The sequence below is a fragment of the Pelodiscus sinensis genome, chromosome 2 (genome assembly GCF_052426305.1).
Source record: "Pelodiscus sinensis isolate ZL-2025 chromosome 2, ASM5242630v1, whole genome shotgun sequence".
NCBI lineage: Eukaryota > Metazoa > Chordata > Testudines > Trionychidae > Pelodiscus > Pelodiscus sinensis.
Genome location: NC_143053.1, coordinates 179993272 through 180007136, shown reverse-complemented (window position 1 = coordinate 180007136; position 13865 = coordinate 179993272). Strand labels below are relative to the sequence as shown.

The window sequence follows — 13865 nt, the reverse complement described above, 5'->3', positions numbered from 1 at the left end:
CTCTGGTTGCCCTCACTCAAGACACCACAGCACTCTGCAACATGGAGCCTGGGCACTCTGGTGCTTCTTGTGGACGTGTGGCTATGAGCTTGGCTGCACTTTCTGCAGGCTGCCATCCGGGAGGTCCATCTGGGAGGCTGTCAGTATACAGGAGGCCCTGTGGGAGGGCTTCCACCCTGAGGAGCACTAAGAGCCTCCCTGGTCTGCCCCACTGGGGGCTTGTGCCTCATTCCTCCCTCACATCCTTCCACTAACCCCTCCTTAGCCCCCCTTCCTGATGTCAAATAAAATACATGTATTTTCATGAACACAAACTCTCTTTATTTAACAAAACTGCGGGGGAGGGGAGGAAACTCTGGTGAGACTGGGGAAAGGAGGCAGGAGAGGGGAGAAGAGAGGGTGGGAGAGAGAAGGGGAAACCTGGGAGGAGGCAGCTGGAAGGAGGAAGCAAGGGGAAGAAGGGGGAGGGGAAACTCAGGGCTGGGGGTCTCGCCGGACCAACTTGATTTTTATGCGAACCTACTCCTGGGTTTGCATGTGGCCTTTGCTGGTCAGGCTGGCAGCTATCCTGCCATAGACAGCTGTGTTCCTTCATCTTGTGCAGAGATCATGGACATTGGTGGCATCCCCCCCAAACCTGAATAAGGTCCATGATCTCCACCCTGGACCAGGAAGGCACCCACCTTCTCCGGGCCCTGGCAGGCTGTGTCTGGGGAGCGTTGGTGGGTTGGCTGCCAGTGGCTTGCTGGCTCATGTTTTGGGGCCACTGATTTGGGGCAGTGACTGCTGGCTCTGGGCTGGCAGACTTGGAGTTGGCATAGGCACTGTGGCCAGAGTCAACCCCTTTAAGGGCTCCAGGGATGGAGGGAGGGAGAAGAGTGTTCTTGGTTGAGGCTGGAGTGGTCACCAGGGCACCGTGGGAAGTCTGGAGACCCCATATTTCGAAATAAGTGTCTACACAGCATTTATTTCAAAATAGCTATTTCAAATTTGGCGTTATTCCTCGTGGAATGAGGTTTACCAAATTTGAAATAAGTGCTCCGCTATTTCAAATTAATTTCGAAATAGCGGTTTGAATGTGTAGACGCTAGTATAGTTATTTCGAAATAACTTTGCTGTGTAGACATACCCATAGAGAGTGACATAGGATTTTGAGTGACAGTTAGAACCACCAGTTCACAATCCGAGACTGTGAATACCACATGATACAGTATTTTAGAAAAGTAATTTCAGAAAAGCTGTGTTACACTTAGACCTGAGTGAATAATTTAAACAAAAATAATTAATCTTTGAAGCATTTTGTCTCCCTTGTAGAATTCTGAGAACAGTTTGGGATTTTTAAAATTAATTTATTATAATAAATTATTCATTTTTTGTCTATTTTGTTTATCTGCTCTGTTATTTAGTACTGTTTGTTGCATAGTTGTGAGTGGTCAAAAAATCACATTTTATTTGTTCCTTGATTGAATGGGCTTTTATGGGTGCTGCTGATATTCCTTATAGAGATAAACTTTCCAATATTTGATTAAAGGAGATTAAAATTTGCTTTCCATGAGAATTTGTGCTAGTAGAACAGATATGTTCATGTAAACTGAAAGCGGAAGGGTCATAAATACAGCAGAAGTGAATTTGTTTAAACATTTAAATATTGTAGTTTTCACTCAGTTCTTGGCACACTGCACATCAGAACAATGTATAGGGGCTGCAGTACAATAGACAATTGGGCTATATGGATATGTGGAAGTACGCATTCTTGAATGAAGGGTGGTGTACCAATCTCCCGGATCTGGAGAAAGGATAATAGAGTTCAGGAAGGCCACACGGAACGTCAATTTTTTTTCATAATCTGTGGAGGCCTTGCAGGTTTAGAACAGATCTGAGAGCCCTTTGGCTTTTGGGGAGTAGGAAATAGGAGTAAAATCCTTTGCCCTTTAGCTTCTGAGGAGCCTCCTCCACTGCCCCAGCAGCAAGAAGCATTTACACTTCCTGCGCAAGGAGATGATCATGAGAAGGGTCGCTGACGAGGGATGGGGAAGGGAGAGAAGAAGCAGAACTGGAAAGAATATCCCACTTCTACCAGGCGAAGAATCCAACAGTCCAATTCTATTCGGGACCAAGCACAGTAGAGTGGAACAGACAAATCAATAAACTAGGGGTGAGGATCCAATTCAGTGGCTGGTACCTCATCTTTGGGCGTACCTTCAAAAGGCTTGCTTAGAGGCGCACTTGGGCCTGGTTAAATGAGGGCCTTGTTGGTTTGTGCCTGCCATTCCTAGCACCCTTCCTAGGAATGTCCTGTTTAGGGCAAGGCTGGTAAGGGTTCTGTGAGAGCTGCAATTTGAAGTATTTTTGCTGAGTGGCCATGGTATGTACACCCACCAACTTCAATGTAGCCAATATGTTTAAAACTATGCAGCCTGGAGTCAGTTTGTTCCACAGATAGGCCCACCCTATCAAATGGCAAAGCCTGAAAGGTCTGTTGCACCTTGGGTGGCAGCCCTGAGGCCTGGAGCCATGAGCTAGTCCTCATGGTGATGACAGAGGACAAGGTACATGCCACCAAGTTTGCATTGTCCAGTGAGGCCTGTAGCAAGGTCCAGGCACTGTCCTGCCCTCTTCCACAACAGCTCCAAATGGTTCCCTGGATTCTGTTGGTATTTGCTCCCTAAATTTCAGCATGAAATTCCAGGTGCTGAATCTGACCTGCTTAGGACTGCCTGCTGGTTGGCAATTCTGAGTTGCAAATCCCCAGCTGAATAGACTATGTGCTCAGAAAAGTCCAGCTGCTTGGAATCCTTCAATCTGGGAGTAGGACTCTGCTGCTCCTGCCTCTCCCATTCAGTTACTGCAGGCACCTTCAATGAGAAGGCCTAGGGGTGGGTATAGAAGTATTCATACCATTCAGAAGTGGGGAGGACACTGAGGATAACAGGGGAGGTACTAGGTCATGGCAATCATGGCCACCCGGATCTCTTGTTCTGCCTCCAGTTCTGGATTCATTACCCCCTGTGTATGCTGCAGTGGTGGGGTATGGTTCAGGAGGAGGTAAGGTAGTCAGTATCACCCTGTCAATCCTAGGGTGGGACAACTGGCTGAAGTTATCAGCACTCATGGCTTGGACACCACCAATTGTGGGATGTCTAAGGAGTTCAGAATGACCAGTGTGCTGGCCCTTGCACCAGCATGGGTCGAGGCCCTACTCCCACATCCGGCCATCTGTGGCCTGACCTATGCCAGCTTTGTTGGGAGTTTCTGGACTCTACCTCTGAGTCCAAAGATGAAGATGGGGACTGCAAATTCCAAGCGGGTGCTGAGTGGAGCTGGGCTGGAGGATGGTGCTACAAGGATGGGGTGCCGTGGAGTAGACTAGCATTGAAACATTGAGCAGTGCCATGATGAGCTGTGCCAGGCTTGGGACTTCCACCATGTTGGGGAGCAGTGCTGGGATGGGGAACAGCCCTGTGACTCAGAGTGGAGTCTTCTTGCTAGTGACAGACTGGCTGAGGTATGAGAGCTGCCTCCATAAGAACCTGTTTTAAATTAAAGTCATGCTCATTTTTAGTTCTGAGGTGAAACTCCCTGCAAATCTTGCAGTCAGTCAGATGCACCACCTCCAGACACTTCTGGGGGGACACCCCTTGACATGGGCTTGTGGCAAGAACTGCAGGGTTTGAATCCTTGGGATCGAGGCATGCCCCAACAGGAAGCAGGAAAGCTGGAATGGGGGACAAAAATCCTCACTCCTACACTTTAAGTAACCAAGTAACTACAGACTAAAGCTATTAAAACTACTAACTCCTAAATCTCACTATGGAGGAATGAGAGGAACACTTGCAAAAACAAGCCACCACAGTTCCAAAAACCATCATGGGCAGTAAGGAGGACTGAGAAGGTCAGTAGGGTCATATATTGAGTGCCATGGAGGCACCACTCCAAGGGGCTCAACAGCCAACACCTAACAGGAATCAATATGAGCAAGTACTTTATAGAAAAACACTTTTATTCTCTGCTGAATTTGCCTAATGCATTGCCTCTTGAGTGGAGAAAAAGGATTGCATGTTTAAAATAGTATTACTTGTAAGAATTAGTTAGGAATATTTCTGCTTTTTAAAATAAAAATATGATGCCTGCTTTTTAAAATATCTCCTTAAAATGTATACCAAACACAACACATTCAGCATTCAGGAAACAAAACCTAAACTTACTTTGTAGACTACATTAAAACCCAGCAGTGAAATGGAAAAACAATCTTTTACCACCCAAACACTCATGGAGTACAACCTTTAGAAAGTGATTATTTCCATTACATTTTCATCAAGGACTGGCAGAAGAGCAGTATATCTTGTAGTTACAGAGCTTGGTAATGTAATGGCTTAAGGTTGCTAAGCAACATTGCACTGTTAAAGGCTTCTATGTCTGTGATTTCTAGAGACTCTCTCAAATTTCATTAAAAACTGTCCATAACTATTACACAAAAGGTCTGCACAGAGTTTTTAAACAGGCTGAGCTTCTTGACACAATGGTGAAAAGATTAAAAAAAAAAAAGTGGCATTAATACTTGTATTGTATTTGATATAAAATATTTCAGGTAAAAAATCTTGTGTCTAATATGCAAACAAATCTTACCATGGACTAGCTTTTCATTGTTGATATAAAATTGTTTTATCATACTGAAAAAATAACTTATTAGAGACTGCTGTCAAAAAATAAAGACATTCCGTATGACTGACAATAAGGACATGACAATGCAGGATGAAAATTGTTTCCTTGGTATCAGAAACATATACATTCCCCATTTTAAGGATAGCATAGCAATAACAGGTTGATTTTGGTTAAAGAAAGAACAATTATAATGTCAGCAATTTTTACCTAATGTATACAACTTAATGTGATGAACTTTCTACCCAATGCAATGGGAAAAAAGGGCCATCACTGTAATTTAGTTTACAAATTTTAAAGGTCAATGCAAAGAAAAAAATATCCCGAAGAATAATTCCTTCCCTCTAGTAAGTGAGGTTCTTTTAGAGTGATGTATCAACAGAGTATCAACAGGTGTGTTGTAAGCAAAACTCGTGAAGTCATTCTGCCGCTCTACTCTGCACTAGTTAGGCCTCAGCTGGAGTACTGTGTCCAGTTCTGGGCGCCACATTTCAAGAAAGATGTGGAGAAATTGGAAAGGGTACAGAGAAGAGCGACAAGAATGATTAAAGGTCTAGAGAACATGACCTATGAAGCCAGGCTTCATGAACTGGGCTTGTTTAGTTTGGAAAAAAGAAGATTAAGGGGGGACATGATAGCGGTTTTCAAATATCTAAAAGGGTGTCACAAGGAGGAAGGAGAAAATTTGTTCCTCTTGGTTTCTGAGGACAGGACAAGGAGTAATGGGCTTAAAGTGCAGCAGGGGAGGTTTAGATTGGACATTAGGAAAAAATTCCTAACTGTCAGGGTGGTCAAATATTGGAATAAATTGCCAAGGGAGGTGGTGGAATCTCCCTCTCTGGAGATATTTAAGAACAGGTTAGATAGACATCTGTCAGGGATGGTGTAGCTGGAGCTTGGTCCTGTCTTGAGGGCGGGGGGCTGGACTCGATGACCTCTTGAGGTCCCTTCCAGTCCTATGATTCTGTGATGCCAGTGCATAATCATACTAATGGGATATGCAAACAGATCCATTACGTTCTACAAAACATGAAGAAAAGCAGTGCCTACTGGGAATTGCACTAGCACCTTCTTGTGGCTCTGAATATTTAGAACTTAGGTTACAAAATTAGCACCATCTAAGAATCAGAGGAACTATTGTAACTAATTGTTTCTTCGTTTGGGTGCCACCCGCATTATAAATGTAACCCTTCTGCCAGGACAAGTTACTTGCAGCAAGGGCTGGGTTCAATGTCTAGGGGTCTCCTCCCAACAACATAATACAATGCCGGCTCAAGCCCCTACCCAGTGACCTGGGAAATCTTACACACACCCCTGGGTGCCTCAAAGAGGCAATTCTTCCCCTCTCGCAATCACAGAGCCTAGGTATAGCAGCAAATCTTTAATAACACAGGGTAACTGACATCAGCATTGAAGTGGGAAAACACCACAACTCAGATTCATAAACCAGACATGAGAAAAGACCCACCCCCCAGCCACAAATCACCCAAGGTCCTCAAAAGTCCAACACTCCAAAAGTCTCTGCCCCGGGTCAGTGCCGCCCCAGGATTAAAAAGTTCACCTGGCAGGGTTTTACCATCCCAACCTGGGTGCAATGGAGGGGGCAGGGGTTGATACGCTTTACGCGGTCCACCGGCAGCTCTGCCTCTCCGTAGGTTTCTGCTGCCGCCATTGATGCAAATCACTCCGCCACCTTCACCTGCTGTCCTGTGAGCCACTCCAGCTGTTCCACAGAGCAGTGTCTACTCCTCCAGCCCGCCTCAGTCCACGCTCCCCGGCCACCAGCTGGTAGGTCCCGCAGCTGCTCCACCGGCCACCCGTCGGTCATCCCCGCCAGCTGCTCGCCTGCATCCACCAGTTGCCCCTACAAACTGCTCTGCTAGTAGCTCAGCAACAGTGATTTCAGCTCACAGTAGATTTCAGCTCTTCAGCAGTATGGCACCAGGCTCACCTCAGTACACAGTGACTTCAGCAAGTTCAGCTCACAGTAGAAGAACCTTAGTGCAAGTGCACCATTGGCCCACAGTGAAGTCAGCAAGAGAGGAGGAGGTGCAATTACTGTGTTTTGGGCCCTTAGACTGGGCCCACCCCCACACCACAAGGTACAAAGACCTGTCCCTAGCCTTTCTGTCTGACTGGGTTTGGAACCCATGCCCCTTGTCTAGTGAGTGCTACTTAGTTTATGGCAAAACAATTCCACTATTTGATTCACATAATCAGGGTAACAACACTTTATCCCCCCTGCCTCAACAACAGAGAAACTTGAGATCCCACAGTAGCCAAAGTGACCATTTGGCTACTGAGAGCACATACTAGGCAGGGTGGGTGTGCCTATGCAAATGAATCAGCCCCTGCAGTCTTTTTGCATCACTTGCCACAGTTAAACCCCAGATGTCAGGGTAGGGCTTATCCTGACCCTGACTTGCCACAGTTCACCAACAGATTTCAGGGTAGAGCTTATCCTGACCCTGCTTACATCAATCTTGTGGGAGTGTAGTGACAAATTTAATTCTCACTAAAGCAGAATGAGAAATTCAACTTATGGATTGCAGAACTGACTTCATAAAGCAAACAGTTTGATTTAGATGGTTTCTGGTACAAAAACTACCTTTTTGGTGTTTGTGCACATAGCAGCTAGCACAGTGAGGACTGATCAGGGCTGATAGGAACTACTACAATAATAATAAAAGATAAATGCCAAGTCAAAAGAACTTTGGTGCTGAGTAAAATATATGTACAGATCTACAGGTAGCAGCCGTGCACATTTCTATGCAGATGATATGCAAAAGCATGCCACTGATGCTATTTTAGCCCTAGCAAAGTAAGCCCTTAAATCCTCAGGGTGTCACCCTGACTAAAATTAACAGCTCCCTATAAGCCTAACCTGAATAAAGATACTTCAGCACGGATCCCCAAAAGTTACCATAAATCTAGGTGGATTTCTAAATGTCCTACACAAATAAGAGCCTGAAGCACCTTTTGTCATCTATGGTATGGAATTATCTACTTTCTGGAGGGTGAGAAAGAGGTGCTGGAAGGAACACCGCAAGGAGATGAAAGTTCTTATTTTGGTGGAATTCACACACCACTTTTGGCATGAATTTAGGATTGAGATATAGAACAAATGTCTGCGGAGTACAGGGAAGAGAGGATCAGCTATTACAACCTGTAGTTTATTCATTCTTCTCACTAAAGTTTATTTTTTGTTGACAAGCAGAATAAAGAGCATTCTCCCCCTATGTTAAAAAGTACAAACATTACCTCTCACACCACCAAGATGAGATGTTACATTGCCAAATGTTCTCTAACCACTGCTACAGTTTTAAGTCATTCCACCATCAAGGAATTCTGTGACGGTGGAATAACTTAAAACTGTAGCACTAGCCACTGGAAGATGGTAAATTGAGATAGTAGAGAGGTGCACCCTGACTAAAGATAAGTAAAGGCCAAGAAATTCGGAATAAAACAAAGAGTCCAAAATAAAAATTATTTGCCCTCATAGTGAAAACCTTTTATATTTCTGGGTGAGATATTTCAATCTAGATAATTTCCTGCATTACAGCAAGATACAGGTTGCACCTCTGCAAACTGGCATTCTCTGGTCAAGCAACATCCATGGTCCTGCTAGACCATTGGTGCTCCTGGATCACAGAGCCCAGGAGCCTAATGGCTGGAGTGCCAGCTGGGACCAGAGGCCAATGGTAGCCCCTAACAATGCAGGCTGGTGCTGGAGCCCTGTGGCAGCCTGGCTGGTGCCAGAGCTGGAAGCTGCTGGGCAAGCAGCCTGGCTGAATGAGTGGGAGGAGGGGGCGGAGGCAGGGTGCCTGCTGGGGCAGTAGCAAGCCAGCAGCAGGAAGGGGTTTAGGAGCTGGTAGCAGGGGACTTTCCCTGCTCTGGCATATTCAGTTAGGTCCCAAAGGTGCCAGACCAGGGAGGTCCAACCTATATTCTGTACTTTTCCAGAGCAGGCTAAATCAAAAGATTATCAGCATCATGTAAAGTAGCAAGGTGAAATTATTTTGGAACTAGTATGCAGAACAAGGCCTCTTTCTCAAGTCAGAAAGTTCTGATGGGACTGCCAGATTATACAAAGGCTCTTAAGAAAGATCCTAGAGATCCAAATGCCAATATTACTTATCCCAAGATGAAGCAACCGGAATGACAGTAATGTAAACAGCATTAGTGCAAAAGCAAACTGCATTTCCTTGTGGCAGGTCAACATTGCTTATTCAGGTTCTGCCCATTCCTGCTTTGGAAACACCAATAAATCATCTCAGCATAAGGCTGGCCAGCCTGGGGGTCAAAAGACTAAAAATATAAATAGTTTTAAAATATTGAGCGGAGTACGTTTTTCTGTTTTTCATTCCTAATAGTTTCTATTTACATTACAATAAAGTCACAAATGCAGGACTCCTAAAGATTATGAACATTCTCTCAGATTCAACTACTATTTTTCATCTCTTCATGTATTTTTGGGGGAAAAAACAACTAAATTCAGATAGCAGAAGTTCAGTCCAGAAACTTAATAGACAAGGGCAGTCCTAAAAAGGAAAATATTTATATATCACAGACCCATCACTATTCAAAACTCTTGTAAATGGTATTAAAATATCTCCCCTAAAAATCCCAACTCTGTCCACAGTGTGTATTGAAGAAAAAAATGTCATGAGTTCATATTATTAAAGTCCCACAAGTAAGTCTCTCCCTCAAACAATGGCCACCTAGAATCAAAACTTCTGAATCAAAACTTCTAAAATTATAGTATATGGACTACTGATGGGGTGCATGGAGCACTTGATGGCAAACTAGCTAATCAAATTATTAGCTTTTTTTTCTCATTTCCAGTAGACACACTATATTAAAAAAAAGCCATTACAGGAATATATTCGTATTTCTTTACTATTCCTTGCCTGTGTTAGCAGCAATGATGGATGCCACAAAGATATTGTGCTAACACAGATGTAAAAGTGGTGCTGGTGGTGCAAGCAATTTTGCATGGGATAGGAAGCTGGTGCACATAATCTACTAATATTTTGACCAACTATGAAAACATCTAAGAAACCCTTCTCTAAGCTATGAAACTGACATAAATAATTAAAAGTGGGCTGAATTAACCTTAAATAGATTTAATATTTTTTCAGTGTTTGGTGATTACTATAATTTTGACATAATCTCTTGTGAACAGGAATTTTTAAGGTTCATGGAAATAATAGAAGATTTACTATATTGTCAGTCACATTACTTATAAAATCTGCTTTCACTGCTTCAAGAGGAAATCCTAAAATCTCACTAAAATAATTACATAATTGTTTGTTATAGTAAGTAGCAAGTACAGCAGATGGAAAGGTAATTATCCAAGACTAGCAGTGGGTCCAGCCAAAGCGTCTTTCCAAGAGACTTCAAGATGACAAGTATGGTGGGACTTACAAGAAAGTTACAGATCATGTAATTTGCCAGGCGTATCATTACTCTACTTCTGAGAAATAATACTGCCATCTGTATTAAGGAAGCACAAGAGGAATTGAAGTCACTACATGTCAGTAACTTTTCATTAATTGAGCTGAAGTGCTTGTGTAATTTCTGTTTACCGATAATCTATATTATAACCATTCCACCAGGAGTAGCCTCTGCCACTTGATGAGAATGTTCAATAGTCTGTATACACGTTTATGTCAAGTACAAAACAGAATTATCGATATCTGACATGAAATCAAGCACTAAGTTTCTGAATGGTATTTTTATTACAAGTTTACTGGTTTTGGATGGAATTCAACATCCTTTTCTATTATAGTTCTTAAAGTTAATGTACTAAATGTCTAATAAACAACTAAAGCTTTCTGTTAAAATAAACAAATGGTTAATTGACGGAAAAATCGTCTTTTTATAGAGGTTCTAACTGTAGAAAATAAAACAGGCATTGATCCAGGGGCTGACATTTTCTTCCAAAGAAATTAAAATGGATTTTTTAAAAACAGGAATGCTAATATTATAGGATTTTTGCTTCTTTAGAAATTGTTTATATTCTTTATAAAGATACATTTTTATTAAAAGAGAAAAATGGCTCTCAAAATGTGTTTATCCAGGGTAGAGTAGAGCAAGAAGTTATATCTGTGTGACTCACCAATCTTTTGATGATTCTCAATAAAAGCTTCTGCTGTTTCAGATCCTTCTTGGACTTCAATACTTCAGCAAAACTATCCATGTTTTCTGGAGACATACTGTCCACATTGTCCCCTCCATACAGTTGAACCAACAATGACAAGCACTGTGATGCAGTTTCATATATTTCAGTGTCATCACTAGGAAGCTAAAATAAACAAACACACACAAGTTTCACAAAATTCTGTATCATTGGGAGCTGGGAAGAGTACTACATTTTATGTTCTAGTAGGAAGCAACATTTTCTATTAATCTTAATTGAAATCACATTATTAAAGATCAGTAAACTTTTTAAGTGATTGAAAGACAATTAAAATGCAGCTTTTCTTGATCAGCAGTGTGTGTCTGCAGTGTCCCTGTAGTAATTCTTCAGACATCCACCAGCAAACAAAGCAGTCTTTCATTATATTCACACAGCTGTTTTCATAAAACTACATTAAAATGGAAGATATATGCATTAATATTCCAAAGACATATGACACTGTATGACACCTATCAGTGTATAGCTTCCTGTGAGAGGATCTCTCAGGTTATTCTTTAGCTTTTTAGTTTTATTACCTGAATTTACTTTCCTCTTGTTAAAAGTCTCATATAGTTGATATTTAATAACTTATTCCTTGTCTCGCTTATATATGCATCTGACAATGTAAGTGACAAATTAATGTTTTATACAACAAGGCAAACAGTAAAAGAAATTACATTTTATAGTTATATGCCAAATTCTGAATTCAGTTGACTTCATTGACAGTTTTGATCAACTTAATTTTTCTTTTACTGGAAAAACAGCATTTTAGTTACATGAAAAAGATATTAAACATTAAGAATCTATACTATTTTAAAAGCACCTCTTAATAGAACATATTATATCACATTATATCAGACTAAGGGTATGTCTACACTACAAAGTTAATTCGAAATAACAGCAGTTACTTCAAATTAACTTTAATAGCGTCTACACAGGCAAACCACTATTTCAAAATAAATTTGAAATAGTGGAGCCCTTATTTCGAATTTGGTAAGCCTCATTCTATAAGGAGTAACACCAAATTCGAAATAGCTATTTTGAATTAAGTGCTGTGTAGACACTTAATTTGAAATAGGGGGCCTTCAGCCCGTCTCAGGGAGCCCTGGTGGCCGCTCTGGGCACAACCAGGAAAACTTACTCTCCTCTCCCCCAGCCCTGAGCCATTAAAGGGGTAGACCCTGGCCACAGTGCTTGTGCCAGCTTCAAGCCTGCCAGCCCAGAGCCAGCAGTGGCCACTGGGGCCCCTGACCCAGATCCCCCAAAACATGAGCCAGCAAGCCACTGGCAGCCAGCCCTCCACCACTCCCCAGGAGCAGTCCACCAGCTCCCAGGAGCCTGACAGGGGCTGGAGAAGGGCACTTTCCTGGTCCAGGGTGGAGATCATGGACCTTATTCAGGTTTGGGGGGGATGTCCCCAACATCCATACTCTCCGCACTAGACGGAGGAATGAGGCCATCTATGGCAGGATAGCTGCCAGCCTGGCCACCAAAGGCACCATAGACATATCTAGCAGAATTTTCATTTTGTTTTTTCAGTCTTCCAGAGGTTTATGTTTTTGGCCTCTTTCATCAACAAAAGTCTGTCTCATAGAGGGTATTAACTCACCCACTTTGTCCCTCTGCTTATAAAAAGTACACATTAAAGTAGCTGAAGTTATAAGAATGAAACCCCTCCCCTCAAAACGATTTCCTATTCTGGGGTGAAATCTGTAAATAAAACAACTCCTTGTTACAATCTTGGTGCACATTGTGTGTCAAGTTTCAGTTTATTTAATTTTTATGGTCATGCTATAATCTCCTGAAACCAAATCCAAATTGTATTTAGTTCTGTCTGGCACAGACATTACTAGTTCCATGTAGTTTTAGACCAGGTTAAAATTAAACAGGAAGCTTTTTGTTATTATGGCCTTATATTTTGGTAATAAGTGCAAAGTGTATCTTCATTTTGAGCCCAGTTACAAATGCTCATGAATTACAAAGCACTGCAAGAAATATGTGAGATCATTTGAGCTGAAGTGGCACTTTTCACACGGAGGGAGTTGTTAGGGCATCTAATTTTAGAGCTACTATGAAACTGTCTGGAATATCCTGAGGGGAACTACTTCAGCACTTTAATGAGGTTATACACAAAGAAAGTTTATTATGATAAGAGATAGATGTTCATTAGATCAGTAATATGATTACAGAACATGGTGAACAAGATGGGCCATTGGGAGCTATAGGCAAGATGATTTTGCAAACATTAAACAAAATATAAAAGCAAAACCTCATTATTATACTTATTAATAAAGATTCACACTGTTAAATATGGTTTTTTTTGAAAAAAAAGGAAACTACATTTGGCTTTGAAAGCAAATTATAGACTTTCAAGCCAAGAAAAAACACATTTTAGGAAGGACTCTTCTTAGCTCACATTAATATAGGCTAATTGTCAAGAAATCAAAGGCACCATTCTGAAATTCTTTACTTACAATAACATATTATTTCCCCGGTGGTTTCTTTATGTAATTCTACCAAGGACAACTGCTCTATATTCAGCCTGGTGGACTTCAAAGTGGGTGTGTACTGACACAGGTGTTTGTACAAATTAATCAAAAAGTTGTACAATTTCAAGGAAGATCATGGTAATTCCTTTTCCTATTGCTGTATATTATACAGAGAAGAAATCTTTATGTCCAGCCATAAATAGCTAACATCTACTAATATGTAGTATCTGAGAACTGTCTATAGTCATAAGAAATGGGTGGGAGTCTATATATGTTACTATTCTTTCTACTGACATTTTGACGCCTCAAAAGCAACTGCTTTCCTGTGTTTTGAAACGGAAGCCACAGCATAATCTTGGAAAATTAGTAATACAGGCAGTCCCCGGGTTACGTACAAGATAGGGACTGTAGGTTTGTTCTTAAGTTGAATCTGTATGTAAGTCGGAACTGGTGTCCAGATTCAGCGGCTGCTGAAACTGACCAGCGGCTGACTACAGGAAGCCCGAGGCAGAGTTGCTCTGCCCCGGTCTTCCGGG

General features: G+C 41.9%; 1 protein-coding gene across 5 annotated transcripts in view; it reads right to left on the bottom strand.

Moving 5' to 3' along the window:
- ULK4 (unc-51 like kinase 4) overlaps positions 1-13865 on the bottom strand; it is a 428077-nt gene that overhangs the window by 74600 nt on the left and 339612 nt on the right. For 2 of the 5 annotated variants that reach the window (XM_089776581.1, XM_025189024.3), the window contains exons 35-36: positions 10781-10966; positions 5622-10155 (exon numbers count right to left, since the gene is read on the bottom strand). In XM_089776581.1, coding sequence (XP_089632707.1) covers positions 9973-10155; positions 10781-10966 — 369 coding nt within the window. In that variant the 3' untranslated portion in view covers positions 5622-9972. Of the gene's footprint in view, positions 1-5620; positions 10156-10780; positions 10967-13865 lie in introns of those variants that run through there. The other 3 variants (XM_025189026.3, XM_006131810.5, XR_012901902.2) reach the window with 3 other exon arrangements.